This window comes from Tupaia chinensis, unplaced genomic scaffold (assembly GCF_000334495.1).
Source record: "Tupaia chinensis unplaced genomic scaffold, TupChi_1.0 Scaffold138757_1, whole genome shotgun sequence".
Lineage (NCBI taxonomy): Eukaryota > Metazoa > Chordata > Mammalia > Scandentia > Tupaiidae > Tupaia > Tupaia belangeri.
Window position 1 is genome coordinate 2,343,053 of NW_006198649.1, and position 26,891 is coordinate 2,369,943.

Consider the following 26,891-nt stretch of genomic DNA (forward strand, 5'->3'; position numbering starts at 1 on the left):
ATCCATGACTTTGACTATGCTTACATCTTACATTTTTTATTATTGATTCATGTTTACATGTTGACACTAATCTCCTTCATATCCATGCTGTCATAGCATTTCAAGATTGACATTGGTAATAGTCCTATTTTGCTGTTTGTCTCTGTATCTGTTTCTGTCTCTCTCTCTTCTCTGTTTCTTTAACCATTAGACAAGACTTAGATATTTTACTTTTAAAAATATTTACTCTCTATGAATATATATGTGCCTGTATGTACAACCACAAATCTTTCTCTGTGCTAGTCATCATGTGTGCTAAATTGTTTACATTCACTATCACACCCAGTGGTTCCCCAAAAGTGTGTAGCATTATAAGTTTTTATGTTTAGTTGAGAAAACGGAATCTGAGAATAAATAGGCAGTGGTAAGTTTGTTTGATTCAAAAGCATATGTAGGGAACCAGCAGTTAGCGTAATGGCTATGTCACTGGACTCCCACGTAGTCGACCGCGGTTCACGTCTCGGACCCGGTGGCTTAAATCGCACGCCGGGCGCGTGTACGTGCGTGCCCAAGATCCCGAGAGGAGAATGGAGGAGAAGGGATTGCGGCGTGACCATCCCCGCTGGGGGGTGATTTCTTGCTTTCTGTCTCTATGTCTCTGTCTGTCTTGCGAGCGCACGCGCCCTATAGCGAAAACCTCTCAAAAAAAAAAAAAAAAGCATATGTATCATTATATGTGTCAACATTGATACAATTGTTTAATCACACTAAAGTTCCAATCTATTAACTTGTACAGGATTTCTTGCTCTTACCTTTCTGTCCTATTTTCCATCATTTTTTACTATATATATTTGCTAAATTTTTTTATCTAATATTTTGAATTATTTATATTTATCGTGTATTCATAATTTCTGTCTAATATGAGACTACATAATTCTTAAAAATTGAATCGTGATGAATCTTCACATTTTCTTAGACATAGATTAAATTGAAAGAAGATAGATTCGACCTAGTCAGTGGCGTCATAGTTAAGGCACTGGATCCTACATGGCTGATTGCACAATTCAAGTCCCAGACCCAGTGGCTTGAAAAACATGCCACATGTCAATGCATGCCAAAAATCCCTAGAGGAGAATGAAGGAGAAAGTACCATAGCATAGCCATCCCTCCTGAGGGATCCTTTTCCCTTACTTCTTTCTCTCTGTTTTTCTCTCTTCAGTGAGTGCACATGTCCTGCAGCAAATTTAAAATTAAAGAAAAAGATAGATTGAATTTAATTTGAAACTTTTTGAGAGGTTTTTGCTATAAGGAGTGTGCACTTGCTGGAAAGACAGAGAGAGACAGAGAGACAGAAAGTGGGAAATCACCCCCCAGAGGAGATAGCCACGCCACAATCGCTTCTTCTCCAGTCTTCTCTTGGAATCGTGGGCATGCTCGCAAATGCACCCAGCATGAGTTTAAGCCACCGGGTTCAGTACTTGAACTGTGGTTGACTATGTGGGAGTCCAGCAACATAACCATTATGCCACCTGTGAGTCCCTTGAATTTTGAATTTTGTTCCAGGAAGTTATTTCCAAAAGCAACGTACTAAATTTCTGTTTTCAAAGCTCATACAAAATAACGGAAGACTCAAAAGAATGACAAAACTGTATACAATTATAATGAAAAAAAATTTTTTTTAATAATTTTACTAATTGTTTTTACTAATTGTAACCAGTTCTCAACAAATGTTACAGGAATTGATAGAAAAATGTTCTTGACTGTTAATTTCTCTTTTTGGTTGCTGTCCATACCCATCCACACTCAATTCCCAGTTCTTGAAATCTGATTGATCCTCTTCCATTTTTGCCTTTTCACCTAATGGAGTCCCTGCGCACCCTTGCTCAGCCTGCACTCTGAGTTTGTTCAAACAAGAATTGACAGTCACCTGTGATTCTGTTCTCTCATTTCTTAGATACAATCCATCATTAGTCCTGGCAATTACTTCCTGAGTCCACCTTGAATTCTTTTACTACACTCCTTTTTCACTGCCGCTACCATAAGCCGTCAGATCACCGTTTTCTTTCCCTGGTCCTTTAAAAATAATCCTTGACATACCCTTACTTGTGCTTTGCTGTATTCTATTCTCTGCATAACAGACACAGTAATTACATATGCATATGTTTCTCCCCTGCTTCAAAGCCTTCAAAACCTATGTACTTCTTACTCCCTTGGAATCAAATCCAAAATAATTCCTTTACCTCACAAGACCTATAAAATCATCCTCTTAACTTCGTTTTCCTCTCCTCCTCAATCACCATGCTTTTATACTGGCCTCATTTCGGCACCTCAAATAACCCTCCTTCTTTTCCCTTATTAGGGCTTTAGCTTATGCCGTTTACTTTGTCATCTTTAGACTGCTTTCCTCATCCTTCAGGTTCAGTTAGAATATCACCTCCTTGAAGTACTTTTCCCTGATCAGTTTGTCTAAGTAGGTTACTCACTAGCTATTCTAGCTCATAGCAAATTTTTTCTTCAGAATTTTTCACAATTTATAATTACATATTGATCCATTTTTTTCTTTCTCCTCCACTGGACTCCATGTCTTGTGAGTGTATTTACTAAATATGTTTCTCTTCTGAACTTTTTTTTTTTTTTGGAGAGATTTTTGCTATAGCACACATGTGCTCACCAGAGCAACAGAGAGAGACAGAGAGAGACGGGGGCAGAACACGAGACAGAGCCCCCAGGAGGATGGCCATGCTGTAATCCAGTCTCCTCCATTCTGCTCTCAGGATTGGGATTTGGGGCACACATGCACACGTACTTGGTGTGAGTTTTGAACCACTAGGTTGGTTATGTGAACTTTTTACCTAGATGATGCCTAGCAAATAGCAGACATTCAGTACATATTTGTGAAATGCTGGCTTGAGCAGTAGCATTTTTCTCTTTTTCTTCAGAATTCTTTTCTGGACAGACTGGGATGCCAATTTTCCTCGTATTGAGTCTGCCTCCATGAGTGGTGCTGGGAGGAAAACCATCTACAAAGACATGAAGACAGGGGCATGGCCGAATGGACTAACTGTGGACCACTTTGAAAAACGGATAGTTTGGACAGACGCCAGGTTTAAAAAAATCTTTTCTTTTTGTTTTCTTTTACTTTCTTCAACTAATATTTACAAGATTGGAAAACATTCCAACATGCAGATATTATCTATACACATATTAAAAGTCATAATGATTTTTTTTTTTTTTTTTTAGTGTCCACAAATCAGATACAAGCCTATAGAGACACACATAAAATATTTTCTCTGTTTCTTATCTGGATTATATGATTACATCACTGGACTTTTTAAATAACTTCTGGTAAACTGTTGCTTTATTTTTCTTGGTGTAGGTCAGATGCTATTTATTCAGCCCTCTATGATGGAACAAAGATGATAGAAATTATCCGAGGTCACGAATATCTTTCCCATCCATTTGCTGTGTCTCTATATGGGAGTGAGGTCTATTGGACAGACTGGAGGACCAACACATTGTCTAAAGCCAACAAGTGGACAGGGCAGAATGTCAGTGTAATTCAGAAAACTAGTGCACAGCCATTTGACCTTCAGATATACCATCCTAGTCGTCAGCCACAAGGTAAGTACTTTTTCTGTTGTTTGTTTTTTAAGACAGAATATTTGCTATAGGGCATGTATGCTAGCTAGAGAGATAGAGAAATACAGAGAGACAGAAAGCGAGAAATCAACCTCCAGGGGATGGCCACACAATCCCTTCTCCTTCATTTTCTTTTGGGATCTTGGGCACACACGCACACACACCCTGTGTGAATCTAAGCCATTGGGTTCAGGACTTGAACCGTGGTCAACTACGTGAGAGTCCAGTGATGTGCCATTGCATCATCTAATGGTCCTCAGGGTAATTACTTAACATAATTTACCTATTGAGAAAACATGTTCTTCTTAATTATGTAAGATTTAAACCACAAATTACTTCTGTAAATTAATAGTTATTCATATTTCATATGTATTATATGGTCGAAGTGGTTCTAGCTTTTATTTTAGTTAGTTTGGGATCTTTTTTTTTTCACTCTCCCTTTTAGTCTTCTTCAAAGAGAGATAAATAGGAAAATATTAGAATTAAGGATTTTACAATATTAGCGAAGGTTTACACTGCTGTTGCTTCTATGAAAGGTGCTGTGGAAAGCTGTATAAGGTCATTAGATTTGCAATTTATTACCTCAGTATGATGCTTGCATTTGAAAAGAACACCAAGGACATGTTATGTTACTCTTCCCACCAAGGAATCTCTGCTTGGCATATTTGAGGAGAGGATGGTTGGTATATAAGAAAGGATGTTAAAGAATAAAACAATAATAACTTTCATACAGAATCTTGACTAAAGCAAAAAAAAAAAAGAAAGAAAGGATGAACCACTGGCATGAGTTCCTCCATTTTAAGAGAAGTGGGTTCCCAGGAACATGTATGCTACTTCTTCCCATGTATTTCACATTTTGGAATAATCGTAATCTCCATTTTGTTTTTCTGATTTCTTCTACTCAATCCTTGTCAAATGTCTTTATCACAATTCTTACATTTATTTCTCCCTAATATATTATGGTCATTTGATATAACATCAGCTGATTTTTTCATAACTATTCTTCATTATGTGCACTGTAACCTATGGAAATCTCATTCTAATGCAAATAACATTCCTTTTGTTGGCGGAGTTTAATTCTACACACAAGATTCTCGGGTGACAGCTTTTCTCCCATGGAGGATACATTTTCTCCTTTTCTCCTTTCCTCCTCCTTGTAGTGTAGAGTAAGCGGATCTAACTCATTGGCATTTCTGGCCTCGGGTTTCATACTTCAAGCCTTATTTTAAAATCATGCTTTATTATCTTCTCCTAAACTTGACTGAAAACAATCACCTCTATGGTAGCCAATATCCCACGGCTATCCTTTGTCTTTCTTCAGTACTTGGCCTTTATTCTCCCTCGACACTATTTCTCCTGCCAAAATTTCTTCAACTGTAAAATTTTCTGTGCCCTCTCTCTGACAATTTGATTGAATCTATTTCTCTTAGCAGATACTCTTGATTTCTCAGTTTCAATTTTTTTATATAATTGATTCTCCCTTACCACATGGGAATTGCTACATACCCTGGACTATTGCTACACACCCTGAGCAATTCCTTTAATATTTTCCTTCCACCCTTGACTCCCTTTACACTATTATCTGCAAAGCATGAGGATACTAAATGGAGAAAGCATTTATCTTAGTCATTTTTGCACTTAAGCACTCAGTCAATGTGTTGCATTTAACTGAATTTGAATAAGACAAGAAATCATCATTCTGATCAGCAATGTGCCAATACTGTAATGAAAAACATACTTTTCTTTATAATGAAAAGATACTCTTCTTTAACTTTTTTTCAACATGTAGGAATTGTAAACAGACCATGTGCATGACAAACATGTATAAGATGATTGGTTTTGATTTTAGGGAGTACAATAATATTTATACAGCTCTCTCTCTATATATATATGTGTGTGTGTGTGTGTGTGTGTGTATATATATATATATTTTTTTTTTGTTTGTTTGTTTGTTTGTTTGTTTTGGGTTTTTTTTTTTTTGAGAGGTTTTTGCTATAGGGTGCATGCGCTCGCCAGAAAGACAAAGAGAGACAGAGACAGAAAGTGAGAAATCACAAAAAAAAAATAAATAAAAGAAAGTGAGAAATCACCCCCCAGGGGGATGGTCACTCCGCAATCCCTTCTCCTCCATTCTCCTCTCGGGATCTTGGGCACATGCTCATATGTGCCCGGCGTGAGTTTAAGCCACAGGATACGAGACTCGAACTGTGGTAGACTACATGGGAGTCCAGTGTCGTAGCCATTATGCTAACTGCTGGTCCCATACTTTTGTCCCACAAATTACTTGGTATTTTGTATGAGTTGTAATTTTTATGTTTAGAGCAATGTAGGTGTATTATGAGAAATGGCCTAAACAGTGTGCACCATTCCCCTCCCTCAAAATAGGATCAATGGATTTAATTTATTAACTACACTAATTTGCCCATATTGGCATGATCCTTAGCAAGTTTATATAATAAGAAGGATCATGATCATTGCCAGCGTTCCTGACATTTTTGTACGTGGGAAAAGAAAGGAATGAATTATATTCATGATAATTTGTTTGGTTGGGGGGTTAAGTGTTCTTAACACCTTTACTTAATTCAGAAGATTTATCTTTGATTTTTTTCATTTAGTGCAACATAAGAAGGATTTTACCCTATGGATTTCCTTTAACATATTTTTGTCCGTGATTCAGAACAGATATTCTAGTCTTTATGTATGTACATTTAGAGAATGTCACCTATAAAGAGAACTTGATATTTCCTAAATGAAATTCGGTCAGTTTCCAATTTTGAGAATGATCATAGGGCATTCTACTTTTCCTCATTGCAAGGATCACTGAGCATATAACAATCATTATCTGTCCTACTTATCTGCTTCAGTGAAATAACACTTTCACTTCAAAGGGAAAAAGACACAAGAACATATCGACTATTCCATTATTGAAGAGAAAAATAAAATGAAAATCATGACAAAGTCTCAGCATTAACACAAGTCCAATAATAATAGCTCCCCACTTTTTGGAAAATAGTAAAATGAAGTTGTAGAAAAAATAATAAATTTGTAAAGTACTTGACATTTGACACTATAAAATTGAAATATATCTTTCACAAATTAAAGGAATGTAGTCTCAAATATTCTTTGAGGTTATCTAATTTGCCAAGTAGAAAATAGAGAAAACTTTCAATACCAGTTTTCCTTCAAGTAAGCATTCATTATGTATGGTAATTTCCAGCTTGGTTATTGGACACTTAAACAAACCATTCACAAATGTATTTTAGATTATTTTGGTTCCTAATGTTTTTGTTATATGCAATTGGGAAGAAACAAATAAAAGTTTAAACATAGGCAACATGAAAAAGCAATTGTGGGTATTTTTACCCCTTTCTTTAGATTTTATTTATTTATTCCCTGTGGCACATGAACTCATCACAGAGAGATGGAGAGATGGAGAGAGAGACAGAGAGAGGGAAAGTGAGGAATCACCCCCCAGGGGAGATGGTCATGTCGCAATTCCTTATCCTTTCAGTCACACATGCACACACGTTCGGTGTGATTTTCAAGCCACTGTCCAGAGCTTGAATTGTAGCTAGTCATGTGTGAGTTGAGTGCCTTAACCACCATGCCTCCTGCTGGCCATATAATTGGGGACATTTTAAATTTAAATAAACACAGTTTTATGGTATGAAGGAAATGAGATTAGAGTAAATGGCATGGCCTGGGTTCAAATTCTAACTTTATGATTTATTAGTCACATATCCTTCATTATTGACATGGTTTAATTTCAGACACATAATTTTTTCAACCATTCACGTATTGTTGGCTATTACTGGCAGATAATTTAACCTCTCTGCGTCTGTTTTCTTATTTGCAAATTAGTGATAGTAATGATATCTACATCATATGATTAGTAAATAGGAGTTTAATTACACATAAAATAAACAATAAAAATGACTTCATAAGTAAAAAATACTTTAAAATAGTGTCCAACAAGTGATTAGTAATTGAATTTACATATGTAAGTAAATTAAATTTAAAAAATGAACATTGCTGAAATGATATCCTTTTCTAGCCTCCTTTTGGTGAAATTTAGGTCACATTATTCTGAGCCAAACTCCTTATGTTCCCTGAAGCTTCGTTTTCTCAGATAAAATGGGTACTTTTATAAAACTTTTTTAAAATAAGAATACAACTTTTTTTTTCGTAATTGCTAGAGAACATGTGTGCTCACCAGAGGGAAAAAGAGAACCCTCCCCTCCAATGTGGCATGGTCACACTGCAGTGCCTTTTTCCATCTCTCCTTCCTGTCAGGATCCTGGGCTTCTGTGCACATGTGCACAGGGTTTACAGATGCCCGGACTGAGATTCAAACCATGGCTGGTCACATGGGATTCAGTTCCCTAGGCACTGTGCATGTACCAGAGTGTCATGTGGCTGGCCCTCAAAAATAGTCTTATGAACTATTTTGAACACTTTTGCTCAAATTTAAATAATTTATAATGGCTTTAATGTTATACTTTTTTATATACTACCAATTTGCTTAATGAAAAATGTCAACGAAATAGGAATTAGAACTCTAAAAATGAGCAATATGGTTGGTGCCAAGTGAGTCCAATTGTAGCATCAGTCTGATCACTAAGCTATCAAATTAGTTCCCTCCACACACTCACCTTACCATCTGACACCATTCTTCAAAGACATGGTGCATGGCCTAGTAAATATGTATCCAAATCTGTGGTTAAACTAGTAAAAGAGATGTTGTAAGGTTTATTTTGTATTATAAAATAATATTTCTTCATCATAGAAAAGGTATAAAATGTAGAAAAACATGGGACAGAAAAAAATGTTCACTCATTTCTCAGATCCCAAGACAACAAACATTTCCATTTTCTTTTTTCTATTTGTATTTTAGTCCATTCAGGCTGCTATGACTTAATACTTTAAAATGGGTGGTTTATAAGCAACAAACATTGATTTCTTACAATTCTGGAGGCTGGGAAGTTCACGCTCAGGCACTAGAAGATTCAGTGTCTGATAAGGGTCTGTTCTTGTAGATGGCACCTTCTTGATGTATCTCAGGTGGTAAAAGGAGACAAGCAATTCCTGTGAGCCTTTAAGGGGCACCACTCTAGAGTCATACGATGGTGCAGCAGTAAAAGTGATGATTAGTTCCCAGTTCAAGTCCAGAGACCTTCCTGAGTACGCTGGTTACATGTCTGCCCCTAGTCTGGGGCTGCCTGGAGCTGAGATGGGTGGCAGCATCAGGACACTGTTGGAGATATCCTCTCTCTTACATACTTTCTTTCTTTCTTTTTTTTTTTTTTTCATTCATGGAAAAAATTAATGAATAAACTTTTAAAAATGGAAATAAATAAAAAGCACGCTATTCATGAAGGCTCTGTCCTTATAAACTAATCCCTTTGTAAAGTCCCACCTATTAATATTGAGTTGTCTGAAAAGTCAGGATGCATTTTTACATAAGAAAACATAGAGAAACACATCATGACTTCCCTGACAACCTAATATCATCACATTAGGGGTTAAGTTTTAACATAGGAACTTTAAGCTAATACAAATATTCAGACCATAGCAAATTATTTTAACATATATATTGAATATCAAAATGATACTACCACTATCTATTGATGGACAACTATTCTAATTTTTCTTTTTTTCCCCTAACTTTCAGAGCCATTTTTGAAAATAGTTATTTCCAGTTTTTATGAGAAAAGTAAGTCTCATGAAAGTTAAGTAACTCGACTCAGAATAATACACTTCATCAAGGGAAGTATCAAGGTTTCCGTAGTTTGGCCAACTCTGCATTCATGCTTTATTCCTTTCTAAATTAAAAAAGAATTTAATTTGTTTTGTTTTACTATGCCAGAGGACTTACACACATGTAAAAGAAAGAGAAAGAAACCCCACCCACCACCCACCACGACAGAGTCCGGTGATGTTCCAATTCAATCCTCTCTCTGCCTATTCTCTATCCCATTAGGGTCCCAGACAATGGGTATGTGCCTAGCATGTAAGCCACCAGGGCTAAATATCAAACTCTGGTTGGCCATGTGGGATTCTGTTTCCTGGTTGGCCATGTGGGATTCTGTTTCCTCTTCACACAACTAAACACCTGCACTCTGGCACTGACCTAAGAAAACATTATTTCTTCAAATTTAAGTTCACATTCTATTTTTAATTTTGTATTTTCATTTTAAATTTTTATGAATGTCTTATAAAATCACCTTTTTTAATAACTATACAGTTTCACATCACATATGACTATCAAAAGTGTTCTCAAGTATTGATGTATTACTGGATATTTAGTTTGATTTTAGTTTACAGCTATGTTATCAGAAATGATTTTAATGAATGCAAGTATAAATATTTTTTATAGTGTGTTTTTTTTCTTTGAGCAAACATATGACTTTTCTGTAGTAGCCAGAAAGAAATACCTGAGTATAGGTCCTTTCAAATACCAATAGCATCACAGAAACCAAATGGAATTCGGCTCATAGTCCTATATTATTTTTATAATAAGAAATATTGAATATTGATGAAGTTTATATACCCTTTGGGAGATACACATATGCAACATGAAGATACACACACACACACACACACACACACACACACACACACAATATAGTTCTAGTTTTATCCAAATTCATAGCAGAATAGGAAAATAATCTCATAAGAAACTAAGTACAACTAAAATATGACCACTGATGCCAAAATTAAAATTTACTACTGTTTTTGTAAATAAATCCAACCCAGGATTAAAAGTGAGAAATGCAATATGATGGAGTTCAATTTAATCTGTGAGAGAGGCAGCACAAGAGGTTGGAGCGACTCACTCTATGCTCAATTTACCCATCTTACCACTCGGTCTCTGGAGAAGTCCAAAGGTCTGACTAGCACAACTGGATATCCTTCTATTAGCAAAGGAGTTGCTAGTGGCCACATCATATCTCCAGGCACAGGACTGACAGACACAATGAAATGTCGGTATTAGGTCTGTAGTTATCAGATTAAAGTAAGGATGAGACAGAGGAAGAGAAGAGATTAAAGTGGGAAGTTTGGGGCATATGACATCTCCTTTACTAAAAAGGTAAGCAAAAACATCTAGAAAAGGACACTAAATAGTAGCTTTATTGTGATAATTATAATCTGAATATGGAATATTGGGAAATGTAGAACCATAATTTCACACACAACGTGCTATAGTTTCACATTACGTAAGACAGTCCCATTTTATCCTCACTTGCTTTTGTAAGATTTTATATATATGTATATAATATAAATATATATATATATAGTATAATGTGTATATATATATATATATATATATATATATATATATATTCATGCTCTTTCACCAATTGAACAAATAACTGAGTACTTTAACATCTTTTCTCTATTTTCTGTATCAATATCTGGTGTGGATTGGTAAATTATAGCCAGTAGTTGATAATTATGGTCACCTACTAAAAAAACATATAAGAGAATATTAATGTTTTCTTGATATACAGAAGAGTTTTCCAGTAAATACAATAATACTTTTATAATGAGCTACAAAATCAAACTGTAGGTTTCACTTTAAGCTGAAAATGAATAATCCACATTTATAAGGCCATAGCCTAAATGTGTTTTTATCAGTAAAATGCAGCTATTAATTGAGTTAATTTTAGGTATATTAAAAAAATACTGCAACAAAAATTTTATAATAAACACTTGTTAAACAATATGTACATTTCAATTTGGATAATGAGATCTTGGTTTATATGATTAACCATTAAATAAAAATGACTTGTGATAATAAGGATGATAAACACTTATGTTTTTATTAGTACTTTGTAGGTATTAACACGAAGAGTTGCAGGAAAAAGTCTTCTGAGAGGCCTTCTCACTTAAAAACTACATATCAATTATAAATTTTTCCATCAATTGGTACTCTACCTCTTCCACATTCATGGTTAACACTATAACGACTCTTAGCACTTAGAGTTTACGTGGTTGGCTAATAGTTTTCTAATTCTGTCTCATCAAATCAACTAGATTATAAAATATTTGAGGAAAAGATTGTCATTTATTTCTTCGTGTCAACTATAGCTAGTGTCTGGTTAAATCCTTTATAATAACAGCATTAATAATTATAATAATGGCAGCTAAAGCTTGCTAATCCTCATTGCAATTCCATGAGGAAGACTATTAGCAACCCTGTTTTACAGATGAGGAACCTAAGACAAAGTAATGCTAAATTACTTATTCAAGTTCTATAAGCCAGGGACTGATTGCCCTGTTTTCTGATGTCTGAGGCTAGAGTTCTTGACATAAGCACTACAAGTACATGTTGAAAACATTAAATGTATGTATGTTTAGATTTTTCTTTGAGTTAGTATACCATATCACCAGATGGCAGTAGAAAGTCATGTTTTATTAATACACTCTATTGGACTAACTTTCATACCATTTTGGACTTTATTGTCTAAAAAGGGAAACAACTAAAGTAACAATCAGGATAAGTAAACTAATTGTTAAAATGGGTTGACTTTGAATTAAAGAGGATAGTAAATATATTTTAAAAGGGAGGAAAGTGTGGTGCTAAAAACAGTCTTGGGATTAGCCTAGTTTAATTCTTTTCTCTGTCACTTACTAGCCATGTCACCTGAGGCAGAACACTTCAATTTATAGGGCCTTCTTTTCTCATTTGCAGATTAAAGCTGCTACTAGTAAGGAGGAAAACTGGGAAACAAAATTGAACAGGGATCAGACCATAGTGGGACTTAGTAAATCCCCTTACGAAAGAAATATATTTTTTTAGTTGTTTAAGAAAAATGATTTTATTGATTTTAAACTTGAGTGTGCATCAGAATTATCCAGAGGGCTCATTAAAACACCCACTGGTGAGAGTCACCCCAGATACTTGATTCAGTAGATGTGAGGTGGGGTTTAAGATGTGTCTTTAAAAAAACTCTCAGGTTGGGAACCAGCAGTTAGCGTAATGGCTATGTCGCTGGACTCCCAAGTAGTCGACCGCGGTTCATGTCCCGGACCCGGTGGCTTAGAACTCATGCTGGGCGCGTGTGTGTGCGTGCCCAAGATCCCGAGAGGAGAATGGAGGAGAAGGGATTGCGGCGTGACCATCCCCCCTGGGGAGTGATTTCTCGCTTTCTGTCTCTATGTCTCTCTCTGTCTGTCTGGCAAGCGCATGTGCCCTATAGCGAAAACCTCTCAAAAAAAATAATAATAACTCTCAGGGCATACTGATGCTGTCTTAAGAACTGCTGGTCTAAGGAGAAGAGAAAAATATTTTAAGTATTTGGGAAAGTTAGTAAAAAGAATAGTTTTGCATGATAGAAATTTGCAAAGGACATTGGAAGCAGACAGGATGAGAAGTAGGAGACTGGTAAGGAAGTATGTTAGTCAAGGTTCTCCAGAGAAACAAAACCAACAGGATATACATCTAATCTATAGCTATCTCTTTCTATATTTGATCTATATTTTGATCTATGTCTGTATCCAGAGAGAGAGGAGAGAGACTGATTATAGGAGTTGGGACATGCATCTGTGGATGCTAAGATGTTTTTCGATCTGTTGAAATCAAGCACGAGAACCAAAAATGCTGGTGGTGTAATTCACTCCTAGCCTAAAGGCCTGAGACCAGGAGAGTTAAGGGGGAAATAGTGTCCGTCCCAACCTACGAGTTCACAAGTGCAAGATCTAGGAGTGCCCCTAATAGAGGGCAGATGAAGATGGATATTCCAGGTCAAACAGGAAAAAACTTGCTCTTCCTCCACTTTTTGTTCTACTCAGCCTCTCAATGCATTGCATGGTGCCCACCTGCACTTCTGAGACCAGGAGCTTCATTACTCAGTATACTGATTCAGCATATCCAGAAATAATGTTTCACCAGCTCGCTGGGTACACTTAACACAGCGAAATTGAGACATAAAACTAACCATCTTTGGAAGTTCCTTAAGTAGATCAAGGGATGGCAGATGCCAAAGTCTGGGAGACAGTAATAAGAAAAGAAAACTTGGTATAGGTGAGATGTGCCTAGTGGCAAAATCAGTTAAAAATAATGACAGAGATTTATAGGTAGGGAGCTGGGGAGAGAAGGAAGAAACTGGCATGGTTTTTATGTTCTGGTTTCTATCAGTGGCTTCACAGCCAAAAGTAAATAGAGAGAGCAAGAAGGATGCAATCTGCTTCAGTGATAGGCAATATAGCAAGTGTTTTAGGCTTTGTGAATGCTGTAGTTTCTGTTGGTTATTCAATTGTTGTCATGTGTAAACAGTAATATGAAAAATAATGAGTATGGCTGTGTTCCAATAATGCTTAATTTCTAGACATTGAATTTAGAATTTCATGTAATTTTCACATAGCATGAAATATTATCCTTCATATTTTTAAAGAATTATTTATTTATTTATTTAAATCCATTTGTTATTATTATTTTTTAATTTAACCAGAGAGAGGCAGAGAGAGAAAGAGAGAGAGAGAGAGAGAGAGAAAACAAGACATCTGGTCCAGGACTCAAACTGTGGTTGGCATGTAGGAGGCCAGAGCCCAATCACCCTACTAACTGCTGACCCCTGGGTTTTTGTTTTGCTTTTTAAATCATTTAATAAAATATCTCACAGTCAAGTAGTAGCCTATAGGCTGTAGTTTTCTAACACCTTGTTTGAAGAATAAACTAAAATATTAAACTTTGGATATGCTGAATTTGAGATACTTCTGGGATGCTGTTGAAAAGTAATGGCTAAGGGAACCAGCAGTTAGCGTAATGGCTATATCACTGGACTCCCACGTAGTCGACAACGGTTCGTGTCACGGACCTGGTGGCTTAAAACTCACGCCGGGCGCATGTGCGTGCATGCCCAAGATCCCGAGAGGAGAATGGAGGAGAAGGGATTGCATCGTGACCATCCCCCCTGGGGAGTGATTTCTCGCTTTCTGTCTCTATGTCTCTCTCTGTCTGTCTGGCGAGCACACGCGCCCTAAAAATCTTCCCAAAAAAAAAAAAAAAAAAAGTAATGGCTAACAAGGGAAAAAAGATAGGCTGGGGTTATAGTTTGAATAGTCATTCAGTTGTAGGTTGAAGACAAGAATTTGGATGAGATATCTTAAGAATATTACAAACATTGGGGGAACCAACAGTTAGCGTAATGGCTATGTCGCTGGACTCCCACGTAGTTGACCGCGGTTCGTGTCCCGGACCCGGTGGCTTGAAACTCACACCGGGTGCGTGTGCGTGTGTGCCCAGGATCCCGAGAGGAGAATGGAGGAGAAGGGATTGCGGCATGACCATCCCCCCTGGGGGATGATTTCTCGCTTTCTGTCTCTATGTCTCTCTCTGTCTGTCTGGCGAGCGCACGCGCCCTACAGTGAAAATCTCTCCAAAAAAAAAAAAAGAATATTACAAATATTGAGAAGAGGGAAAGGGCAAGGCGTTGGAGAACACAAACTGTAAAGAGGAAAGGAAAGAACCCTGAGAAAAAGACACCAAGCTATTGCAGAATGGAAAGAGAACATACTAAAACCAAACTAGGGGAAGAGTTTCAGCAATATTTACTCTTGCAGAGAAGTCAAGAAATATAATGACATAGGAGCTGGATAATGAGACAGCAGTAAACCATGATGCTCTGCAAGGCTACTCACATGAGAACGTTCTGGGTTTATGTCCGAAGACCTCCTGGGAACATGTGTGGCGCAGATCTGAGGCTGATTGTAGCAGATGAGGCATAGATTGTAACATCAGGGAGCTGTTGGAGATACTCTCTCTCTCTCTCTCTCTTTTGCTCACTGAAGAAATAAATAAATCACCTTTTTTTTTAAAAAAAAAAAAGAAAGATAAAGACATAAATGTGTTTATTAAATTTGATATCCTGGAGGAAGGCTATCAATAATAGTAAGCAATTTGAGTAGATTTGTTTTCATACATCCTAGTGATACTAAAGATGTCTGAAATTAGATATTAGTATTGCCTTGAAATCATCTTATTTTAAAATATCATTTATTAAACAACAGGACTATATCATTAAGAAACACAAAACAAATTTCAAAAAAGATAACCTTCATAGCAATCAGCTTAGGAAATACAGTAATCAAGAGGAAGATTCTAAGCCAGGCTCTGTGGCACTCTCCTGTAATCCCAGCTACTCAGGAGGCTGAAACAGAAGGATTCTCAGTTTGAAGCCAGCCTGGGCAATAGAGTAAGAACTTGCTTGTGTCTAAGTAAAAGAAAAAGGAAGATTCTAGAGCCAGACTGCTTTGTTTCATATTCTACTTTTGTCATATCCTGACTTCATGACCTTTCTCTAGCTTGGATGTTTTAATTGTAAAATGGATACCTGTCAAATACTAAGCACTAAATAAATGTTTGTTAAGTGAATAATAGACCGAAATACAGGTTAGCAGATAGATAAATAAATGATAATCATATAATTTTCTTTTTCTTTCTTTTCTATTTTTCTTTTTAGTTTGCTGTAGGGTGTAAGTGAGGGTGTGTGTGCTTGCCAGAGAGAGAGAGGGAAAGCAAACAATCACCTCCCTGGGGGGTAATGACCATGTGACAATTCCTTTTCTTCTTTTCTCCTCTTGGGATTTTTGGCATGCTCACACATACCCATAGTGTTTTTCAAGTTGCTGGATCCAGGACTCAGGACTATGCAGTTAGCCATATGGGATCCATATGATCTAACCACTGTGCCACCAGCTGGTTCCACAATTTTCTTAGTTACTGTGTTTTTCACATGGCCACCAAACTTTCTTCCCTTTGTAAACATGTAAAAAGTGTTCCTTTCTTCTCTTGGATGTTTACTCTCTGCAGCAGCCTTTGCATTCTCTGTGTCCTCTCCCCTTTCCCAATCCAAAGTGTTTTCTTCATCTGAACCTCAGTTGGGATTTAACAACAGTGGAACTGAATTTTCTCATGAATTCAGCAAGATTCCACCACCCTGGGTTTTTCCATTTTCTAGTGCATTTCTTTCTTTAGTGCTCTATTGGAATCATTTTTTGAAATAACTCACGAATGTGATTGTCACTTTAAATACCGAGTTTTCCAAATTCATTATCTGTTAGTCTTTCACCAATTTTAAGATATTATTCTCTTCTGGAAGAAACTTTTCTTCAATCTGAAAAGAACTCAGTTCCAAGAGAACTTAAATATTTGTTGGTAAAAATATTATTATTTTGCAGGAGACTTTTTATTTTACTTTCAATGTCTGGCTACTTACTCAACTGTCTCATTTTCATTTTGATCTTGAAAACCATAGTGACTAACAACTGTACAATTGTTTTGGGTAACATTAATATGACACTACCCTTTAGCAAAACAAATAAAAACTCAGAATGCAATGCATCTCAATGCATGAGACCTTCAGGAGTTTCTCTATTGTTACAACAACAACTAGATTAAACACATTAAGGAAAATTATACTCTAGTGTAGTACCTGCCCACCATCCCTGTTTTGTACACCATTCTTAAACTGCTCACTTGAATGAATGAGTGTATCTAAATGAATTGATTTATTTAGAGAAGTTGTAGCAATTGGAACTCTTACTCTGGATTTTGAGTCCTTGTTCCCGTCTTAATAGTTGCGTGATCTTGATTTAGTCTTCTTTTCCTTCCCAATGTTAAGTTTACTCTTTGAAGAATGGGGTAATTTATTTTTATAAGCAAAATGGCATTATAAAGGAATAAATGAAATAATACTTATAAAACACTTGGAAAATTTTCTAACATATTGTGATCAAACAAATTATTCCACTTTTGGAATGTTTCATCTTATTATTATTTTGTTTATCTCAGTTGCCTATTATATTACAACAATATAGGAGAATTGCAGGCTTTTCAACAAAGAATAGCTTTAACATGAAATGATTTATGTGTCTGATTGCATCAAGAAAATATTTACAAAGGAACTTAAACTTTCCTTGACATTTATAAGAAAACAGAATAATTTTATTTGGGATTAAAAAAAAACACAGATTTTAAAAATTTTAGTGATATTATTGTTCCTTAGGAGACAAAGAATCATTTATGAAGTCTGAAGGATGAGGGACTTCATTTGTGGCCATTAATATATCCAATTATATGGGCTAAGGGGTGGCTTGGTGATTGTGGTGTTGGATTCCCATATGGCCAACCTTGGCTCAAGTCCTAGACCTGGATGTATAGGACACCAGGCACATGTGTGCTAGCATGCCTGGGATCCCAGGAAAATAATGGCAAAGAGGGTATTGTGGAGTGGTCATTTCTCTTGGAGGGGGATGGAATTTCTCACTTTCCCTTTTACTGACCATCTCTGTCTTTCTCCAGGGAGTGCATGTGCCCTATGGTAAAAAACAAAAACAAAACCTCTAAAAAAATCCAGTTATAATTATGATAAAAATTTTTCATATACTTAATAAAAGGATTTTTTTTCCTCCAAAAATGAATTACTCTCAAGAACATGGTTCAACATGGTGGAAGTGAATCTCAAATATTTTCAGGTTGCATAAATTGTCCACATCCATAAATTACTATGTCAAATTCTAATTACCAGTCAAATAAGCCAATGTCTTTCTCTTTCTCTCTCTCAACTCCCACTTTATATACACACATATATATGTTAAAAATTTTCCTATTCCTTTTAAGTAGTTTTCTTATTTCATAGATTCATACACTATCATTAGGACATATACTTGATTTGACTTGTACCCTATTTTAAAATACTAATGTTTCTAAGACTGTTCAACCAGTGTTTATAGGCCTTGAGCATATACATCTTAAGTGATTCAGAGTTCTTCACTGAAATCTGTTCAGATTTAGAATCCAAGATCAGGGGTTCTGCACTTTACATATTTTGAAGTAGATAATTCTTAGTTGTCTGAGTTTTTAACTGTGAATTATGGATGATTTATTAGATCCCTGGCCTCTACCCACTAAGATACTAACCAAAAATATCCTTATTCATTCCCAAATGTCTTTTAGGGGCAAAACTCACCAATATTACTACCTTAATCCATTTTTTAACCCTTTTTTAGAGAACTGTGCACAAATAGAAATGGCATTTGTGACTGTTAACAATCCTCTTTGTAAAGTACAGATATCTACAGAAGATCGGATAAGGTTTTTAGTAATTTTATACTTCATTAAAATAGAGGAGAGTATGGAGACCAGCATATGGCATAATGGTTACATTGCTCGACTTCCATTCAACTCCCAGTCAATTGAGGTTCTAGTCTCAGACCTGGTGGCTTAAAACTCAGACTGGGTGCAAGCTTGTGTGTGCCCAAGATGCCAAGAGGGGAATGGAGGAGAATAGAATGTGACATGGCCATTCCCTCGGGGGTGATTTCTCACTTTCTGTCTCTGTCTCTCTGATGAGTATATGTGTCCTATATTAAAAATCTCTCCATAAAATAAAAAGAAGAAGGACAGTATAAAAGTAATCCATAAAACACAACATTATATGGTGAAAGGCTGCATATCTAGTATTGCTGGAATCTGGTGAAACTAAAGCAATAAGGATATTTTTTACTGCACATATTTCATCATGTGTGTGCTTTTAAATAAAGAATCCATTCAAGTTCTTTAGTGTCCAATGTTAAAATGATCATTTGAAGATGTTTGTTTTAGGGATAACAGGACATGAGATTAGTATTTAATTGCAAAGTACTCCTGAAAATCCCTTTCTTTAAATATATTGAACTGTTTTCCAAAGAAAATTTCTAATATAGATCAATTAATTTATTACATTAGCAATTATTTTTATGCCAAATTGGTAATTATTTTTGTAACATTTATTAACAGGATGAACATTATAATCTATAAAATTATAAAATTATTATCTATAAAATAAAACATCTCTCTTTCATCTAAGAAATTGGATCCTGGCATTCGTCTGCTTTGAGCATAGATTTATTAGGTATATAAATATCACACTGTCAACCCCCAAAAAAGGTTGAGACACAATAAATGAAATAAAAGTGGTTTATTTGAGACAAGGCTCAGAACAAATCATCCTGATGGACAAATTTCTAGTTTCCCAGACATGTGCTTGTTAAAATTGCTGAGAAATTCCGAAAGCTGTGTTAAATAACAAAGGGCCGAAGAGGATTTTTTTAACAAATTACATTGGTTCATTTCAAATAATGCAAACAGCTGGTCGGCTATACTTTATTCTTCACATCATGAACTCAAGAATACTGGGAAGACCCAAGAGCGGAGGGCATACCGTCAACACCCTAACGGCTTGGCGGCATCATGGCTTGTTTACGATGAATCGAAACATGCCATTTTGGGCGGTATCCTTAATGGACATAGGCTGTAATCAAAGTCATAGGTTAGGCTTAGATATTTAAATGGACATTGTATTCCAGACTGTTTTGGACTGTTTCTCTTTCATGACACAAATTGCATAGTATATCAACATTTGCATATCTATTATTCAAATTTAATGGATAAAATAATTGACTTTAAAGTATTTATATTTGCTGATGAGTACTGGACTTTAAACAGTTTGCATGAAATATGAACTTGTTTAATTATATTGTTTTCTTCACAAAGCGTACATCAGTCTTTTATGATTGTATCATTAACATTGGGTTCTCTTATAAAACATTGTAGTTATGCATTATTTAGTGTTTATACCTGAAGCTATAATGTGTTCTAGAGGATTAATTTACCTTCCAGATTTTTGGTTTACTGTTATTTTAGAACATATACCTACATACATTCATGAGCACATGAATCTAAATGTCTTAAGTCTAGCACAATTATACATGCCATAATAATTTTAAGAAAAAAAAACCCTGTATATATAGAGGTCATATTTCTCAGCAATATATACTTAAATAGCAGAGAGAATAACAAACTATAGCCCTTGAACTAAATGCATAGTTTTTATTTTAACACATTTATATCTGTTTATTTACCGATTTGTGCTATAGTAGCAGAATTGAGTAGTAATGATAGGAGAGAATAAGGCCTGCAAAGTGAAAATATTTATTACCCAAACTTTTACAGAAAAAGGCTTGCAATCACTGGCTTCGATAGAGAAAGTATATACCTATACGGAATATTGTATGAATGTGTATCATAAGTTAGAAAGTAGGACAGTAATGCAAAGCTGTGTAATTCCTAAAAAAATCAGTAATTAAAACTAGTCTTTAGTAATGAACGAAATCATCATTTACTGGCTTTATTAGAAGATTTTTTATGATAGGAAAATGAATTGAGTTGAATCATGAAGGAGAGTTAATATGATCATAGTGGTGATAGAATTTTAGGGGGAAAAACTATATTATAGGAAGGTAGAAGAAAAGCTATAGATATTCAGGAAATAATGAGTTCATTTTAGCATGTACATAATATATGTAGAAAGAATTTGGTATAAAGCTGGAAAACAAATAGGCATCTTAGAAAGAGAGGTTAAAGGGCCTGCAGGTGACATAGTAGTGAATGCATTGGACTCCCACATGACTGACTATGGTTCAAATCCCAGACCTGGAGGCTTGCTTTCTTACTTTCTGTCTCTCTCTCTCTCTCTCTCTCTCTTTCTCTGAGCTCATGTACCCTGTGTCAAAATTAATAGTAATAATAATAATAAATAAAATTAAATAAATCGTTCTTAAAAAGAGAGAGGCTGATATGTTTGGGGCAATACTACAGAGTATTAGTTCTGTGGCCATAGTGAATGTACAAAGTAAGAAATAATTTTTTTTTTGTTGGAAGACGGGTTATAAAATTGATAAGGAAACATGTATTAAGGCAAATTTGACAATACTTGGCAAATTACTAAATATGGTAGAGAAAGAAGTGAAAAAATGCTTGGATATTAAAATTGTGCATGCTTAGAAGGTTGATTGTTTCTTTAACAAACATAAATGAGAATAGAGCAGGATGAAGAACTGAGAATAAATGGAAGTTGCAAGTCTTCAAGTTTGACTAAAGCCAAGGAATACTGGGGGAAAGATTAGGAAATAAGGCTGAGACTTTATGAGGTACTTGGTGGGAAGCCATCCAGATTTTTACTCTAATCAGATATATAACCAAGGCTATGTTTTAGAAAGAACTATATGCAGTGTAGAGAGACTAGAAATCAAGAGTGTCATGAGAAGGTCATTGTAAAAATGTCTACAGAAGATAGAACCTAAATTGAGCCAGTGACCATTGAACTGAACCGAATGGAGCACAAAATTAGGGAACAGAACTTTAGCTCTTTGTTGCAAGAACTTTGGTCTACTATTATTTCCCAGCATTTTCCACAGTGTTTGGAATTACTAGGTGATTCACAAGTATTTGATGCATAAATAAAAATCAGGGGATGTTATTGTGTTTCTGAAGTTCTTTGTTTGATCATCTTGAGTCTAGATGATATGAACAATCAGTGAACCCTGTTTGCACAGCTGTATTTGCATTGATCTGCTCGGATTGCTTATAACATTCCATTGACTGGTCAACTTTTCCCATCTCCTGTGTGCAAATAAATGGAATAGCTTTGATCTTGTAGAAGTTTACAACTAATGTATTGATGCTGAATTTTGCAATAGTATTTCTTGTAAAATATTTCATTGCTTTATATCAAGAGTTGGCATATTTATTTTGTAAAGGGCTTGATAATAAATCATTTTAAGGCTTTGCAAACTAGATAACCTTGGCTGAAACTGCTCAATTCTGCTATTGTAGTATGAAGGCAGTAATAGATGATATGTTAACTAATACACATTGTTCTGTTCTAATAAAACTTTATGTACAAAAAACAGCCAGTGAACCAGTTTTTAGCTCAGGAGTCATCTTCTACTAATCTCTGCTTTGTATTGAAAAATGTGGGTATTATGAGCAAAAGTCCTTAATTTGATAATTAGAATAGGTAGCTGTGTTCAAATGCATGGCTGGGAAAGAACTTTAAAAAGATTGACAATATTATTTTAAAATGAAAATGGATGCATGGGAAGAATTCTTAGTGGATTTTCATGCTATGCAGCACAAAATATTATGAATTATATATTACAGTGTTATCATTAGTGCAGACATTGGGCTACAAAGTCAATGTAATATTTACTTAAGTATGTACAAAGAAATGTAATATTTTTGCTTTTAAAAGTATTTTATCACAATTATAAGATCTTGAGGAAACATAGTATGATACTGGTCTAAAAACAGTAATATTCAGAGTGAAATCTATATGCCAATCCTTGGACTACCATCGATCATGCTTTTAATTTTCTTGAGAGAAATAGCATTTCCTATGCCAATTTATTTTGGACAGATTTTTGCTATAGGACACTCACTAGAGAGACAGCAAGAGACAGCGACACATAAAGTGAGAACTCCTCCCCCAGGGCTTTGTAGCAACCCATTCTTCTCCAGTCTCCTCTTGGGATTTTGAGCATGCATGCACACACACCCAGCGTGAGTTTTTTAAAACTGCTGTGTCTAGGACTCAAATTGCAGTTGGTCCAGCGATGCAACCACTACGCCTTCTGCTGGTCCTCCATGTCAAAGTTTTTGAAAATTTTTTTCTTCTACTTTCTTTACCTTCTCTTTTACTTCTCTCTTATTCCTCTCTCTCTCTCCTTTTCTTCCTTTTTATCACTTCTTTATTTTGCAAATGTGGAGAAACCTGTTGCCTTATTTTAGGGTTTCCACACTGGGTAACACTGACTGTGGGTTGCCAACAGTTCTCTCAGGCTGGCTTGTCATTTCAGCTTCTTCTGACAGAGTAACCTTCCCACCTGTTTTCTTGCTTCTCTAACTTGAAACTCATGAAGGATTCCAATTATTATACCAGATGATGCAAAAAGGAAGAGCAGAATATGTGATGGTTACTCTATCATAGGAAATTGCACTAAGGAGTCTCTAAGACCATAGCATGTACTTTTTTCTAACATTTTTTTATCCTAACTGATTTCCTTGGAAGAATTAATTTTCTGAATTTTTCATTTCCTTTTACTTATTTATTCTTTTGAATAAAAGCAGAGATATGCGTTTTGTTTGTCATCTTGATGTGGAGAGTACTAAAGATTGTCAAAAGTCACATTGAGTATTTTTCAAATCAATTAATCTCTCACATCTTCTATAGTTTTAATATATGTTCATGACTTATATCCTCTGTGCTTTAAAGCCCTGTAAGACTAATATTACCTTCTGAAGGGAAGGAAAAAATACCAAGTCTAGGACTTGAACCGTGCTCAGCCATGTGGAAATGTCCAGCACCTTAACCACCACGCCATCTGCTGGCCCCAAAATCTGTATATTTTTATGCTAGGTATGAAAAGGAGAGGGCAGTTGTGGGAAATATGATAGGACAAAAGATGTGTGATTGAATGGTAATAAATGGGAAAAAATTTACTCAGGACTGTTTGTGTGGACTCTTCTCTGTGACCTTACTCCTCGGGGATAAGGCTGTGTCTTTTCTCTAAGTATAGGAAAGACATTCTCACATGGGAGTCTTCTCATCTGCCTCATGGAAGGTCGTAAAATTCCTTTTTGGTTCTATAAACTGATTTAGTAAAGAAGGGTAGGTGGAAAATCAGAGAGGATGAAGGTCCTGCCATTTTTCAATATGCCAAGATGACAGTTTTTGAGTTAGCATGTCCTAACCGTATCATGACTGAGCAATAAGCCCGCTTGTTCAAAAGATGTCATTCATTAGTTTCAATTTAAAATATTTTTTGTGGGAATCGGAAGGTATAGCTCTTTTCCACCTTCAATTTAATACCCTAGTTCTAAAGACTTTTTTCAACTAGACAGGTTTTATAAAAAATGATTAAAGATAATAGTTATGGGGTGAGATGTGGCACTTCAATAATGCGATGCTCTGGTGCTAGAGCCCAGTGGGAAGGTCCTGGTTTATACCCCAAGGCCTCCCAGTACATGCTAGGCATGCATGCATGCCCATAATGCAGGCTGGCTGAGGCTGGGGATTAATCATTGCATGAAGACCCTTTGGGGGAGGTGCACCACCTCAATCTCTCTCTTACACTCACACAGATATACAAATCAATAAAAAGCTTTTGGATACCAGCAGTTGGCATAATGGCTGTGTCGCTGGACTCCCACATAGTCGACCGTGGTTTGCATCCTGGACCTGGTGGCTTAGAACTCACGCCGGGCACGTGTGTGTGCGTGCCCAAGATGCCGAGAGGAGAATGGAGGAGGGATTGCGGTGTGACCATCTCCCCTGAGGGGTGATTTCTCGCTTTCTGTCTCTATGTCTCTCATTTTTTGTCTGGCGAGCGCACGCACCCTATAGTGAAAACTACTCAAAAAAATAATAAAATAAAATAAAAAGCTTTAAAATCAGTTTATAGTTATTGATCAATTAGAATTAAAATCTTACTGAAAAGCCATAATGACAGGACAAAAAACACAAATGAGAGTGACATTTACCTAAAAAAAATTCAGTATTCTGTTTACATTAGAATCTATACGTTATTTACACAAGGACATTTAGTAAGTGTGTATGTGTGTGTGTATGTGTGTGTGTGTGCAGCAAACCTTAACCATGGAATCAGTTCATGCAGAAAAATAAATAACAGTGAACTAGTAGATAAGTTGATAATGAAGAAAACGGACATGTCCTCACATAGGCTTTTGATTTTAAAAAGATCAAATGGCCTGAAGGAAGGATTTATATGTAAAAGCAATGCTCTAAGGAAACCTTTAAAAGTGTATCATTTGGGACCAGCAGTTAGTGTAATGGCTATGTCACTGGACTCCCATGTTGTCGACTGCGGTTTGCATCCTGGACCTGGTGGCTTAAAACTCAGGCCGGGCGCGAGTGCGTGCATGCCCAAGGTCCCCAGAGGAGAATGGAGAAGGGATTGCGGCGTGGCCATCCCCCCTGGGGGGTGATTTCTCACTTTCTGTCTCTATGTCTCTCTCTGTCTGGCTGGCGAATGCACGAACCCTATGGCAAAAACCTCTCCAAAAATAATTAATTGATTTTTAAAAAAGTGTATCATTTGATAAGGGGAGAAATGAGTCTGTCAGGTAGGTTAGGAAATTAACGCCATCCATTGGATCTCTCAATGTCTGGGTTATAGTCCACCTGAGTCGATTATATACTAAATTTAATCATTATTCTTATTTCTCATATTAAATTGTTTTTAAAAATCAAACATATCTGGGCTTCTGAAGGCAATAGGATGCTTGCCATTCATCTTAGAGAAAATTGAGTTACCTTAGTTGTTGTCCTTGAGGGGAAAATGTTTTTATTAATGTAGTTGCTGTGTATGATCATCTATTATCGCCATATTAATCACCCTCGTAATGAGTGCTATGTAGGAAACTGTACTTTGAATAATGAAGTGAATAACCCTGTCAACCTCACAGGTTCCCTAATCCGTGCTTCCTTCCTCACTGTGATGCTTCACTGTTTAATTACAGCTCCCAATCCCTGTGCAGCTCATGATGGCAAAGGCCCCTGCTCTCACATGTGTCTGATCAATCATAACCGGAGTGCTGCTTGTGCGTGCCCCCACTTGATGAAGCTTTCCTCAGACAGAAAGACCTGCTATGGTAAATTCCTTACAGTCCTCTGAAATCCAAATTGAATTCTCTCAAAATGTCTTAGCACTCAGATTTTCCTCAAAGAAGAGGTTTTTAATGTTTTTGAAGACATTTTAGGTGGTGCTATTTGTAGCCACTGTTGATGATTCATCTACTTTTGGGGAGACTGACAAACTCTTTCAGTATGTGATATGTTGCACTTTGCTATGTATTACCTTACTCATTTTTTCTTGCTACTTTCTTATTTGGTGTGTTAGCAGAATTTATCTCTGCAAAACATGGAGATTTGAAATGAAAGTGCATTATCAGAAAATGATGATGTAGGTAGCCTGCATAACAAAGAGGTACTTAACAACTTTATTCTCCTCCCCCTCTTCTAAAGTTACTTTAGCATCATTTTATAAGGGACTACCAATTTGAAGGAAGAAAAAGGAATGAAGTAAAATAGATAACTTGGAAAAAATGTTAAATAAGGACTACATTTAAACAGCTTGTTTGAAATAAAAATAAAATTTGTGAATGAAAATGAGTGATTTCATTAATTTTTTTGTTTATTTGCAAAGCCAATATTTAATTTTAAGGGAGAAAAGAGAACAACCAAACTTACAAAACTTAATTTAGGAACTTAGCCACATACATCTCTTCAATTTGATGCAATAATAATATATCTTAAATAACAACAATAACTCTAAAGAAAACAACAAAAGGACAGAATATGTGTAACTCTTATTTCTATGCGATCTACTAATGCTTAACAAACTGTGCAGGAATGGTTTCTATAGAAATA

At 35.9% G+C, this 26,891-nt stretch overlaps 1 protein-coding gene across 1 annotated transcript in view; it reads left to right on the forward strand.

The window, feature by feature from the left end:
• The window catches only part of LRP1B (LDL receptor related protein 1B), a 1,871,701-nt gene that overhangs the window by 1,188,900 nt on the left and 655,910 nt on the right, over nucleotides 1–26,891 (forward strand). Inside the window, exons 30-32 of the mRNA XM_027765590.1 lie at nucleotides 2,919–3,083; nucleotides 3,356–3,600; nucleotides 25,982–26,113. Of these exons, the coding sequence (XP_027621391.1) occupies nucleotides 2,919–3,083; nucleotides 3,356–3,600; nucleotides 25,982–26,113 (542 nt within the window). The remainder of the gene's footprint in view (nucleotides 1–2,918; nucleotides 3,084–3,355; nucleotides 3,601–25,981; nucleotides 26,114–26,891) is intronic.